The 14477-nt window shown below is 41.2% G+C and overlaps 1 protein-coding gene across 1 annotated transcript; it reads right to left on the bottom strand.

Annotated features, from left to right (window-relative positions):
• Positions 1 to 3749: 3749 nt before the first annotated feature.
• On the bottom strand, positions 3750 to 6304 carry LOC115092376. Its single transcript, XM_029603181.1, is given in 2 exon segments — positions 3750 to 4015; positions 4018 to 6304. Coding segments are annotated over 2 exon segments (2553 nt in total).
• Between the last annotated feature and the right edge of the window lie 8173 nt (positions 6305 to 14477).

The following is a 14477-nucleotide window of genomic DNA, read 5'->3' as shown; positions in this document are numbered from 1 at the left end:
GTAGATCTCAAATCAAGTTAACAGAGTCTGTGAAAATAAAATGTCTTTAATTAGCAAAGTTTCAGCAGATAATAATAATACCATCTTATGAGAAACCATTGTACAAAATGGTCTTGTTCTAGTGAGTCCAACCTGGATTGTAAATATAATGATAATATAATATACTGTTTAGTATGGAATGTTCCTTTTCTGTTCCCTTATATCTGGATCATATGTGTTTTACATTTGGATTTTAGTCTGTCATTAGCACCTGTTTTAAAGAAGGAGCAAGGTTATGATTAGTATACACTATATATGACTCTACTAAATTATGTGGTGTGCACAAAATCACATACATCAATATTTTTTTTGGAAAGGGTGGGGATTAGTTGGGGTATTAGTGAATCAAAACACATGTATTCCAAGCAGGAACCAAAAGGGTGCCACATATATAATTCTATTCATGTTAACTGGTGTTTATATACCTTGTAAATCCTGGCCCTTTCAGTGCCAAGGAATATATTATTGTCTCCAAGCGTCCAAATTTCTGCCTACAACATAAATATTGGACTTCCATGAATTGCATATATATGGGTTATGGAAGATGTGCCTATTTATTAAACAAATGGGAGTATGACAGATTAATTGAAATGTATTTGCAGAGAAGAGCAGTCAATGAGCCACTGCAAACTCCTACCCTGAGCTTTCATATCATGGAGGGACCAAAGCAATCCACAGAGCTGGCCTGGATGTCATCAAGTGACTATCAAAGTTCAACATACAAATTTATTTAATCTGTGACTTTTTTGCTAGCCCAGTGTTTCTGACCCAGTCCTGGAGGTACAGCTAACCTGTCTGGTTTTCAGGATATCCACAATGAATATGCATAAGACAGATATTTATATACAGGCACATTGTATGCAAATGCTGTATATATAGTATGAATATCCATTATAGATATCTTAAAACCAGTAATACAAAAAAGAGCAATACCTCTCATACAATGCCTAATATACCAACAGAAAAAGAGGTACAAAAATATATATCATATAAAAATTATCCTAATCCAATCAAATATCTCTAAATTTTAATTTATGTAGGAGAAGAGGTATCAGAGCGAATAGGTACTGAGATGTTTAATCCACTGTTTCCTGCCCACAATGGGCTTCAAACAGTATCGGTGTATAGCATCAGTTTTCAAACCATTTACCAAACCCCCTTTTTTCGCTTAAAGTGATAATCTCAAAAGTTGTTTATTAAACAAATTCTAAATACTAATCTTCTGAAAAAAACGTATCTGACATTTCTTTCAAAAAGATGTGTCACTGGAGAGTGCTGTTATAATGTTGACCCCCACATGGCACATATAGAAACATAGAAATGTGGCACAAAAGGACCAAATGGTTTATCCAGTCTGCCCAGTAAGCCTGCGTCGTATTGGTTATCCCATGTTTATGTTTCTCAGAACACAAAAGTCAGGGACCTTGTTGGTTGCTGTTTTAATCCCATTCCCTGTTATATCCCCACCCCTGCCATGCTTATCAGTTTCCCACACTAGCCCTTGTTGATTGCTGTTGAATCCAATTCTCTGTTATGCCTTGTTGTTAAAGCAGAGAGCAATGTTTGAGTTTCATCACAGGAAGAGTCTTGTTGTTTAAGAGTAGAAACCACAGCATCAGCAAGTTACCCCCATTGTCGGGGCTCTTGTTGCTGAATGAATCCAATTCCCCTTCTCTTCCTGCCGTTGAAGCAGAGAGCAATGATGGAGTTGCATCAACAGTATCAAGGCCTATTGGTTAAGGGTAATAACCGCCGCACCATCAAGTTACTGCATGCACTCTTTTCTTCATTTCCTCCTTTAGCCTTAAGGGTTCCACAATATTTATCCCATGCCCTTTTGAATTCTTTCACTGTTTTGGTTTTCACCACCTCCTTCCGAAGGACATGTTTCGGCATATCCAGTGCCTTCCTTAGAGGTTATTCAAGCAACTCTCTGAAAAACATAAAAACAAAAACAAAATGCAAATATAGAAACACAGAAACAGTTTAAAAACACCAATAAAATTTCAGAATCTTACTCCGCACAATATCTCATAGTAGCAATAAGCTATACTAAGATGGCAGAAATCTCAAAAGAGGCTTTGAGAGCCCCACATTTAGGCAAATAATCAAATGTCTTACCACAAAATATATAACCCAGTCAAATTCAAGGCTTAACATGCTTGTTCAGAATAAGCGCAGATCATCTGCACAATCTATTCTCTACAAACTGACAATAGCCAATCATGAAGCAATGTAATCAGAAATGGACCAATCATAGAAAAGCTTCACTATCCTCTCTCTTATCAAAACAACTAGTCAAGCTCCTTATTTAACCCATTGGGTTCAACTACATTGAAATATTGAATCCATCTCTGTTCTCTCTGAAGTAAAAATCAATCAAAGTTAAAACCAGACCAGGACAGAATTGCGAAACACTATTCTTCACAGTCTCCTCCCTTTTTTGGATATGCATTCCTCCATAGTGGTATCATGCACAGCTGAAAAAGGGCAGATAAACTCCAGTGGGCATGCTCAAAATGTTAATATTACCATGGAGAAAGAATACGAAGTTAAATTTCTTGTCCATTTCTAAAAGAATCTGTACATTTGTTTGATTTTCTAAATGAAGGTCAGGAACATCTGACACAGGAAAAGCTAAAAAAATCAAAGGGGCCAATGCAATACAGTGTGCTCAGCCAAGCGCACTGTATAACCCGCACTCTGACGCCTATTTAACCTGCGTTGGACACGGAGTGAATGTAATAGCACTCATCACATGCAAATGCATGTGAATGAGCCTATTGCTGGATAGAGAAATTAAACTTCACTCTTTCCCTCTCTTTGACCATCAGACTGCCCTCATGCACAAAATATTATGTCTTCTATTTTTCCATTCATTGGCAGACTAGTAGACCTCAATTCCACAATTCCTGGGTTACCTAATAATAGTCTCATAAAATGCCCTGTAGTTCAAAATTATCACAAATTTAATTTAGCTGGGGTACCAGCAGTCAATCAACAATAAATGCACAAAAGGATAAGCCACAAGATTCAACAACTAATATAATCGGGAAAACAAAAAAAACCACCACCTTTTCCTTTAGCAGTGCATTAAGATCAGTATCTCTTCTCCTAATACCTGTGTGTATTAGTTATTCTTCAAACATAACCTCATCAGTAGTCACACAGATTCACTAAATTCTTTAGAGGAGGAAATTTCCAGAGATAGACAAAGAATCTTCCAGATGCAGTTAGCAACCAAACCATGCCTTCTCCCAGGTGCCATTAGGCAAATGCCTAGGATTATTCCTTTGTCATACCTATATTCACTGTAAAGGATGGCTCTGCTTGACTGGAATAAGCAGCAGGTCTGTAAGGATTTCCAAGACTCCTTACTAAAAATTGCCAAGAATCTCCCTATGAGAATCCCTCAGAATCACATGCTACCACTCTGAAATCAGGCTTATATTTACAAAGAGCACCCCCCTCCCCCCAAAGGTTTCCTTTTATACACTTTCTAGCAGAATACCCGTGCTTGGCTACAGTGGAGAAGTTGAGAGAAATGTGTGAGTTTATTTCACGCAAGTTGAAAAGTAATTGTTTTGAGTGAGTGAGGGCTTTGGAGTTTATATATTTAAAATGAACATGTTATTATTATAGAGTGATGTTAGTGGTAATTAAAAAAATGTGAAATGAATATGTGGAATGAATGTACTGTGAGTTGCCTGTCACGACATAATGATTTCTTTGTATACAACGTTTTCTGTGCGACCCTCTGGCTGCAGTATGATGAGGCTATCAGCTGAGCTGACTCTAGAGCAGACCACGTACAGCTGGCCATGCGAGAAGCAGTGGTGCCTCAAGTCAACACCAACGACCTTGAGAGTCTGGCCCTGAGATTTGTTAATAGTCATCGTGAAGCACACTCTGACCGGGAACTGCAGGCGTTTAAATTGAAAGGGTACGTCTGATGGTATAAGGGGGATGCGAGGATGAATACTGTTTCCCCTCGTCCACAACCTGTGAAAATGATTGCTTCAATGACATTTCTGTGGAGGGTCTTGACTTGAAGTCTGGTGCCATTGCAGAGTTTTGGTGGCTGTAGATTTCTTAGTAACATAATTGGTGCACTAACCTTCAAAATGAGATTGTGCTGAGGAATGCCTGGAGGGTTGAGACTGTGCAGGAACTCAACAGGGTAATGTATCACGTCATCGACTTCGACGACCGAGTCCACAGACTTATAAGTTTTTGTTTCTGAGGTGAACGCCTGCAGGAGTGTGTCATTGATAGAGTTTGTTGTGTCATTTGTAAAAGTTAAAATTGCACTCTCTCTAAACCACAATGTGTCCTTCATGTGAATGTTTTGAAGATCTGGGTATACCTTTTGTGTAAGATTTTTCAAATCTGTGACCAGGTGACATAGAGTTACTAGCAATTTCACTTTGCCATCTCGTTCATGGAGTGTACCATCTCCTATAGCTAAAAGAAGGCGTGAAAACTCTCCTGCCTTGACGTCACCTGTCAGGTGCACCCTCATGTTCACTCTCAAGGACAGGACTTTCACTGTTGGCCACAGGTAAGAGGACTTGAAAGAGGCTTTAACTTCATCGGCACAGGTCCCACGCAGAACAATTGGCAGAGTCTGTCTGAAGTCCCCAGCGAGCAGTACTGTAAACCCTCCCATGAGGCTGTTGTTGTTTCGGATGTCTGGGAGCATCCCATGGAGAGCCTCGATGCCACCTCTATGGGCCATGGTGCACTCATCCCACACTATGAGTTTGCACTTTTGGAGTACCTGCGCCATGTTGCTCTGCTTGGAGATGTTGCACAGAGGTGTTTCGGTGTTGTTGAGATTGAGAGAACGCTTGAAGGCAGAGTGTGCCATCTGTCCACCTTCCAGAAGCGTTGCTGCGATGCCAGAAGAAGCCACAGCAATGGCAATGTTTGAGTCTCTTTGTACCCTGGCAAGCAACAGGTTGATGAGGAATGTTTTACCAGTACCTTCTGGAGCGTCTAGGAAAAAGATTCGGCCACTTTGACAGTGAACGCTGGTCATGACATTGTGGTAGATGCTCCTCTGCTCTGTATTCAGCCTTGGCTCGTTGTCGTTGACTGTCTTGGCCAGATCACAGATGTTGTAAGCCAGCTCTCTGAAATAGTTGGGGTTAGCTGCAGTGTGTTCATGTTCATGTGATGGCACAGGCAAGTCGTACTTGTGAAGAGGTTGACCTCCTCTAGCCAGTACACAATCCTGAAGGAAGGTGAGGCATTTGTTATAGATTATGGATGACCATTCTTGGACATCGTCTTGGAGAGATTCCCTCTGCAGCTGCCTATGAATATCCTCTGAAAGACTATCTTTATGTTTTTCCCATAGTGGTAAAGGGTTTGCCATTTGACTGAACACCAACATAATAGCAAAGAGCTGACCGAGTGCTCGACAGACAGACTGGAATGTGGGTTGTAGCACACCAGCAACAGTTTTAAGATATTGAAAGGATGTGGGCCCTCTGACCTCATGAAGCAAGAGTCTGAGATGATAGTACTCCAAATTGTTTGGGTGGACTTTGTACACTCTGCCGAGGACTTGGTCCTTTTTCACTCCTGGGTAGCCTGGTATGCGCTGTCCCTGTTTCCTCCTAACAAATTGGTTATTTTTCCAAACATAGTTGGCTGGAACCTCAGAGTACAAGAGCTGTTTGGCAAAATCATCCTGTGTACAAAGATCAAAGAACTCCAAGAGGGTTGTTCGGGGAGGATTGTGTACTTTTTCTACAACGTTGTCAGCTGTGAAGTAAATCCTCGGGCCGTTCTCTAGATGATCAGCGAGATGAACGACTGGGGGAAAACATTCATGAATAGGGAAACAGACTATGCGCCAGGCTGCTTCAGAGCTGCTGATGTAACGCCCTGTCTCATACCGTGATACCTCGTCATGTTGTTTCTCCAGGGCAAATACAGCCTGGTCACTGCCCTTGTTGACGTATTTACAGATGTACTTGATTGATTTTACAGAATTGCAAAACTCGATGTTAATATGAGCATGGAAGGTTCGGGAGAGTACACGGTTGTAAGGGACCACCCATCTGTTCTCTAGTTCGACTCCATTGATGGTGACAGTGTGGCCGCCATCGGAAGGAGCGCACCATCGGTACTGGGGGTATCCGTAATCTCCTATCTGAGTTTCTTTGATGAGCGGATTGGGGTACTTCTTACTGCAAGATCCGTTTACCATGCAAGGGGAGTTTCTGTTTTGGAGTCCATATGGTCCATGAAGCATCGACTTAACGATTTGGTGGAATAGCGGGTCAACTTCAGAGTCAGCAATCTCTGCAGTGATCACATAAGAACATAAGAAATTGCCATGCTGGGTCAGACAAGGGTCCATCAAGCCCAGCATCCTGATTCCAACATAGGCCAAACCAGGCCACAAGAACCTGGCAATTACCCAAACACTAAGAAGACCCCATGCTACTGATGCAATTAATAGCAGTGGCTATTCCCTAAGTTAACTTGATTAATAGTAGTTAATGGACTTCTCCTCCAAGAACTTATCCAAACCTTTTTTGAACCCAGGTACACTAATTGCACTAACCACATCCTCTGGCAACAAATTCCAGAGCTTTATTGTGCGTTGAGTGAAAAACAATTTTCTCCAATTAGTCTTAAATGTGCTACTTGCTAACTTCATGGAATGCCCCCTAGTCCTTCTATTATTCGAAAGTGTAAATAATAGGGATCTGCAGAGGGTTGCCATATGTTACATTCGGGATTTAGATTCATCAGGGGGCAGATACGTTGCATTCGGCCGTTTGGCGCCCCGATGCATTAATCCATTGATTTCTATTCATTCCCCCGCTAAAATTAAATTAACTACAACCCCCCACCCTCCTGACCCCGCCAAGACTTACCAAAACTCCCTGGTGGTCCAGCGGGGGTCAGGGAGCCATCCCCTGCACTCATACCCTCGGCTGCCATTTCAAAATGGTGCCGATAGCCTTTGACCTACTATGTCACAGGGGCTACCAGTGCCATTGGTCAGCCCCTGTCACATGGCCATTGGCGCCATCTTGTGCTCTTACCATGCGACAGGGGCTGACCAATGGCACCGGTAGCCCCTGTGACATAGTATGGGCAAAGGCTACCGGTGCCATTTTGATTACTGGCAGCCGACGGTCCGAGTGCAGGAGGTTGCTCCTGGACCCCCAGTGGACTTTTGGCAAGTCTTGTGGGGGTCAGGAGGGTCCCCCAAGACTTGCCAAAAGTCTCTGGTGGTCCAGTGGGGGTCCGGGCAGGACCTCCTGCACTGAGACCGTTGGCTGCCAGTAATCAAAATGGCGACGATAGCCTTTGCCCATACTATGTCACAGGAGCTACCGGTGCCATTGGTCAGCCCCTGTCACATGGCCATTGGCGCCATCTTGTGCTCCTACCATGTGACAGGGGCTGACCAATGGCACCGGTAGCCCCTGTGACATAGTAAGTCAAAGGCTATCGGCGCAATTTTGAAACGGCAGCCGAGGGTGTGAGTGCAGGGGATGGCTATTTTTCCCTATATGCAACACCTTGCACTTGTCCACATTAAATTTCATCTGCCATTTGGATGCCCAATCTTCCAGTCTTGCAAGGTCCTCCTGTAATGTATCACAGTCTGCTTATGATTTAACTACTCTGAATAATTTTGTATCATCCGCAAATTTGATTAACTCACTCGTCATATTCCTTTCCAGATCATTTATATATATATTGAAAAGCACCGGTCCAAGTACAGATCCCTGAGGCACTCCATTGTTTACCCTTTTCCACTGAGAAAATTGACCATTTAATCCTACTCTCTGTTTCCTGTCTTTTAACCAGCTTGTAATCCACGAAAGGACATCACCTCCTATCCCATGACTTTTTAGATTTAGTAGAAGCTTCTCACGAGGGATTTTGTCAAACGCCTTCTGAAGATCCAAATACACTACATCTACTGGTTCACCTTTATCCACATGTTTATTAACTCCTTCAAAAAAATGAAGCAGATTTGTTAGGCAAGACTTCCCTTGGGTAAATCCATGTTGACTGTGTTCCATTAAACCATGTCTTTCTATATGCTCTACGATTTTGATCTTGAGAAGAGTTTCCACTATTTTTCCCGGCACTGAAGTCAGGTTCACTGGTCTATAGCTACCCGGATCACCCCTGGAGCCTTTTTTAAATATTGGGGTTACATTGGCCACCCTCCTGTTTTCAGGTACAATGGATGATTTTAATGATAGGTAACAAATTTTAACTAATAGATCAGATCAGAAATTTCATTTTTGAGTTCCTTCAGTACCCTAGGATGCATACCATCCAGTCGAGGTAATATGCTACTCTTTAGTTTATCAATCTGGCCTACTACATCTTCCAGGTTCACAGTGATTTTGTTCAGTTCTTCTGACTCATCACCGCTGAAAACCATCTCCGGAACTGGTATCTCCCCAACATCCTCATTAGTAAACACTGAAGCAAAGAATTCATTTAGTCTTTCTGCAATGGCCTTATCTTCCCTAAGAGCCCCTTTAACCCCTCGGTCATCTAATGGTCCAACCGACTCTCTCACAGGTTTCTTGCTTCGGATAGATTTTAAAACGTTTTTATTATGAGTTTTTGCCTCTATTTCCAACTTCATTTCAAATTCTCTCTTCGCCTGTCTTATCAATGTTTTACACAACTTAACAATGCTTATGTTTTATCCTATTTTCTTCAGATGGATCCTTCTTCCAATTTTTGAAGGATTTTGTTTTTGGCTAAAATAGCCTCTTTCACCTCACCTTTTAACCATGACGGTAATCGTTTTGCCTTCTTTCCACCTTTCTTAATGTGTGAAATACATATGGACTGCAACTCTAGGTTTGTATTTTTAAACAATGTCCAAGCCTGTTGAATACTTTTAACCTTTGCAGCTGCACCTTTCAGTTTTTTTTCTAACTATTTTCCTCATTTTATCAAAGTTTCCCTTTTGAAAGTTTAGTGTTAGAGCTGCAGATTTACTTATTGTCCCCCTTCCAGTTATTAGTTTAAATTTGATCATGTTATGATCACTGTTGTCAAGTGGCCCCACCACCGTTATCTCTCTCACCAAATCCTGCATTCCACTAAGAATTAAATCTAAAATAGCTCCCTCTCTTGTTGGTTCCTGAACCAATTGCTCCACGAAGCAGTCATTTATAACATCCAGGAACTTTATGTCTCTGGCAAGTCCTGATGCTACATTTATCCAGTCAATATTGGGGTAATTGAAATCTGCCATTATTATTGCACTGCCAAATTGGTTTGCTTCCCTGATTTCTCTTAGCATTTCATCATCTGTCTGACCATTTTGTCCAGGTGGACGGTACTATACTCCTATCACTATACTCTTACCCAACACACATGGGATTTCTACCCATATAGATTCTACTGAGCATTTAGTCTCTTGTATGATCTTTATCCTGTTAGACTCTATACCCTCCCAGACATAAAGTGCCACACCCCCACCAAGTTGATCCTCCCTATCATTGCAATATAATTTGTACCCTGATATAGCACTGTCCCATTGGTTATCCTTCTTCCACCAAGTCTCTGTGATGCCAATTATGTCAATCTCATCATTTGCTGCTATACGCTCTAACTCTCCCATCTTACTTCTTAGACTTCTGGCATTGACATACAGACATTTCAAAGTGTGTTTTTTTGTTTGTTTTAACAACCTGCTTTTCAGTTGTTTGGGATAATTCGGAAATCATTAGCTTCAGTGATTTTTTACATATAGGCATATGGACTATGTTTGCTTTTAATGGAACCTCTCTGTTGGGATGCCCTAACTCTCCTGTTTCATTAGTATCCTTCAAGGATACATTTCTCCGAACCGTGCACTGCTGAGTGACTGTCGGCTTTCCCCCTTGTTCTAGTTTAAAAGCTGCTCTATCTCCTTTTTGAAAGTTAGTGCCAGCAGCTTGGTTCCACTCTGGTTAAGGTGGAGCCCATCCTTTCGTAAAAGTGTCCCCTTTCCCCAAAAGTTTCTCCAGTTCCTTACAAAGCTGAATCTCTCTTCCCTGCACCATCTTCTCATCCACTCATTAAAACTCTGGAGCTCTGCCTTACTCTGGGGACCTGCACGTGGAACAGGAAGCACTTCAGAGAATGCCACCCTGGAGGTTCTGGATTTCAGTTTCCTACCTAAAATCCTAAATTTGGCTTCCAGAACCTCTCTCCCACATTTTCCTATGTCGTTGGTGCCCACATGATCAATGAGGTCCAGTTTGTTCTGATCTCGCAGCCATAGGAGGATGTGGACATGGGGAAGACCTCGCTTTTGCCACTCTATCGTATACATGTAGCAAGTAGTGGAGCCGAAAAGGAGTACTCAACATTTTTTTTTGTGAGCCCGACGTAACCTTGCTGGGGTGTTGCGTTCGATGGCTGGAATGAACCATCAAATGTAGGAAAGTGAGAAGTGGGTAGTTTTTCCAAGGCCATGATAGGGAATGACGGAGCCAAGTTTCAGCCTTGTAGATACTCAGAAAGTGGGAGAATTAGTGATGAGTCAGTGAGTCAGTGAGGGCTTTGGCGTTTATATATATATAGAGTTAAAGAAATAGGTAAAACAATGCCATTCTCTTCTCTACCACAATACTCCCAATATAAGCAAAAGTAGAGGTTAAGTGAGAATTTGATAGAAAGTTTAAGGACACATTATGAGTGGCAGAGGGACCAGAATTTAGGACCTGGCCATACATACATATATGAACACAAACAAACCACAGGACCAACAACCGGGGCTCCAGACGACAAACGGATTTACCACCAGCTGCACCAAGGGTACCCTTACTCTTCCAGCCGAATTGGCAGAGGACGAGAAACCGGGACTTAGGGGAGGGTTGGGCGGGAGGATGGGGGGGGGGGGCTCCTATGGATGGAGAATTCTTTGATAGTTCGCACAGTGTATAACTCTTTACTCCTCCTGGGAGGATGGTTGTTATCTGTTTATGGGTTCTTGTAATCTTGTTGTGTTTTTCAAAAACTGCTAATAAAAATATTTTCAAAAAAAAAAAAAAAAATTCTTCCTGCCATCAATCACACACATCTGCTCTTGAAGAATTTCTTCAGGAATTTTGAAATGATTTGTTCTTGTTAACCGGGGTCCTGGAACAGCAGAGGTTATCACGGTAGACTTGCACTGAGACCTGGTAGACACAGTTGACTTAGGTAGAAGTCAACAGACTAAGTCAACCAAATTACAGTGATACAGAGCAGGGGTGGGCAATTCCGGTCCTCAAGGGCTGCAAATCAGTCAGGTTTTCAGGATATCCCTAAAAAATATGCATGAGGGAGATTTGTATGCACTCTGACTCAGTTGTATGCAAATCTATTTCATGCATATTCATTAGGGATATCCTGAAAACCCAACTGGTTTGTGGCCCTCAAGGACCGGAATTGCCCACCCCTAATACAGAGGATATTTAATCCCTTATCACTGAGAAGGTCCTAGAAGTTAACAGACTTACATTTAATAGAACTGACATTAACCAAACTGAGCCTGTAGCATTTGGTAAAAGTGTCAGCCTGGGCAGTGCTCACAGACTGCTCCAGAGAAACTGGATGTAGGCATGGCTGCCTATTGCACTTAGGGTGAGAAGAACAGTGGCCTTGCTGATATCTACCTTTACAAAAAATAGCAATGGATGAAAAATGTATATATACTGGTGTATAGTACCAGTGCTAAAACCTTTACAATTTTATTTAATTTTTAATGTTTTTCTTTTCTGTTCTTTGTTTACATTTTTTGGGGCACCTGTATATGCAGTCATTGTAATTTAGAGTAGAAACATATTCCTTCTTATGCCATCCCATGATAACACTTAACTTCTCTTCTAAAGCTTTAAGGCACTCTCTTCCAAATCCCCAAGATACTCCGGGCCCCATTAGGCCATCAGGTATGCCCAGGGGAAGGGGGGAAGGGGTTGGCTACCATGAGTCGAGGGGTTGGCGTTGAGGGGCATCTACTGCTAGGGGGGTTTGGAGCCAGGGGAAAGTTTATTTAAAAGGGGTGATGTTGGGTAGGAGGAGGAGCATTCCTCACATGACATTTAACTTCTTAAAAAATTCTTTTTTTTTAAATTTTTTATTTTAGGTTATACATTAATTATAACTATAAAGTTATTACTTTATACTGAAATATGATCATACAGTAATAACCTTAACATTACATATATTCATGAAATTATTTTATAATCAATATATCAGTATTATTCTTTAAGGAAAACCGTAAGCCATTGAATAATTAAATAGAACGAAATAATATTCTGCAAATTTTCCTAAGGAATATCAGAGATACAACAAATTTAAATTTTTACTCTCAACCATTTGCTGCATTTTGAGGGTGTGCTTCAAGAAACGGCTGTAATGCCAGAACTTCATAAAATACATATTTATGGTCTTGATACCATAATTCACACTTTCAAGGATACCGTAAGAAAAACTTTGCATTCCTAGCAAGAATATCAGTTTTTAATCTGAGAAAATCTTGTCTCCTTAATTGAGTTGACCTTGACAGATCTGGGTACATCCAAATCTGTTGTCCATGATATTTCTGCAATCTATTACGTAGGAATAATCGTAATACTATGTCTTTTTCTGTTGGGAACATAAATGAAACAAATAAAGTTTCTCTCACCGATATCTCTGTTTCAGTAGTTGTTTCTAAAACCTCTGAAATATTCATGGACTGTTCTGGCTGCTTACTTCCCATTGGTAACTTTTTAGGAATATAATAAATTTTTGCCAGTGTCGGAATAGCCTGTTCTGGCATTTTCAGAATATGTATCAAATACTCCTTAAAAAATATTTGACCCAGTATCTTATAACATGAAATCATATACAGTTAATCAAGACATGTTATGTATAGATGAGGATTGAGTGTACCTTCATACGATGCAAACCATCTAGGTACTGCTATCGTGTCTGTGAGCCTGAAACTGGCTTCTAATCATTAGGTACCTCAATGCGGTGGTTGAATTGTGTTAATGTCCACGGGTTTGCATACTCTTCAAACCTTGTAACTTGAAATATAATGCCAAAACACTGGCCTTAGACGCCACTTATCTCATGTATGCTCAGGTAGTCAGTCTTATGCCGCCGACACCGAGGTGTTTCGGAGCAGTCTCTGCTAGAACACAGTGTTCTAGCAGTCTCTCTTTACAAAGTACTGCCCTTGAAGAAGGAGCCTCGCTCCGAAACACCTCGGTGTCGGCGGCATAAGACTGACTACCTGAGCATACACGAGATAAGTGGCGTCTAAGGCCAGTGTTTTGGCATTATATTTCAAGTTACAAGGTTTGAAGAGTATGCAAACCCGTGGACATTAACACAATTCAACCACCGCATTGAGGTACCTAATGATTAGAAGCCAGTTTCAGGCTCACAGACACGATAGCAGTACCTAGATGGTTTGCATCGTATGAAGGTACACTCAATCCTCATCAAATACTCCTTAAACATTTCTCGAGGGGAAATAATCTTTTGAAAAGGAAAATTTAGTATCCTTAAATTAGAGTATTTTAAATTGTTCTCCAAATATTCCATTTTTTTCTCATTCAGCATTTCTGTCTTAATTAAGTTTTTTTGAATATTTTCCACTTTTACCAAACGTTCTTCTTGTTTTTCCAATTTATCATTATGGGTAACAAAAACTTTTTCTACTTCTAATACTTTATGTTGAGATTTTGTATTAATATTAGACGGCAATAATTAAAAAATTCTTTTTAACTCAAGGGCCATCTCTAAAGGTGGTGAGGGTCTCACAAGATCTTTGGGGAGATAAACACTTTGGTGAGAGGAAGGGTCAATCGGGCTAATATGGCCCTTTAAAAAATCATGGTCCTGTGTGAAGTAGCTGCTGTAACATGGCGTTTCAATCCTTTCATCCTGTGGTATTTTTCCCCACGGTATTTTACCATGGGGGCGGAGTACCACAGCTTAGTCAACCCCTGTGGGGCTCCATTTAGTAAATGGCCTTTCATTGTATCTCTAAATAATTAGTCTTTTCTCAGCTCATTAGTACTATACAAGTCAGTTCCAAAACCTGGAGCCCTGTACATTGGTTTGTCCTTCACTTTCCCAAAGATCTAGGAAATCTCAGTCCTCGGTGGTTCCTCCTACTTAGTATCATTGTGACACTTAAATTTACTGCTTGTGGTGTTGAAAAATAAATGTATATTGGCTTTGTAATGGAGTCACTCCAAGTATGAAGTATCCCTCCTTTTGACAAGCTGCCTTCTGTCCAAATGCACCCCACCTGTTTGTACCACCCGGCATGTAACTGAGTTCGGTTACTAAAGTATTCGAGATTTACGATTTTGGCGCGCATAGGCAGAAGGTGAGTGACAAGACATTTTACTCCAGGAATCAGAGAGTAGCATGGGGAGTCCTAGTTTTGAGGTGCCTTC

This window comes from Rhinatrema bivittatum, chromosome 5, assembly GCF_901001135.1.
Source record: "Rhinatrema bivittatum chromosome 5, aRhiBiv1.1, whole genome shotgun sequence".
Lineage (NCBI taxonomy): Eukaryota > Metazoa > Chordata > Amphibia > Gymnophiona > Rhinatrematidae > Rhinatrema > Rhinatrema bivittatum.
Note: the sequence above shows the minus strand (reverse complement) of the source record. Positions and strands in the feature narration are given on the sequence as shown.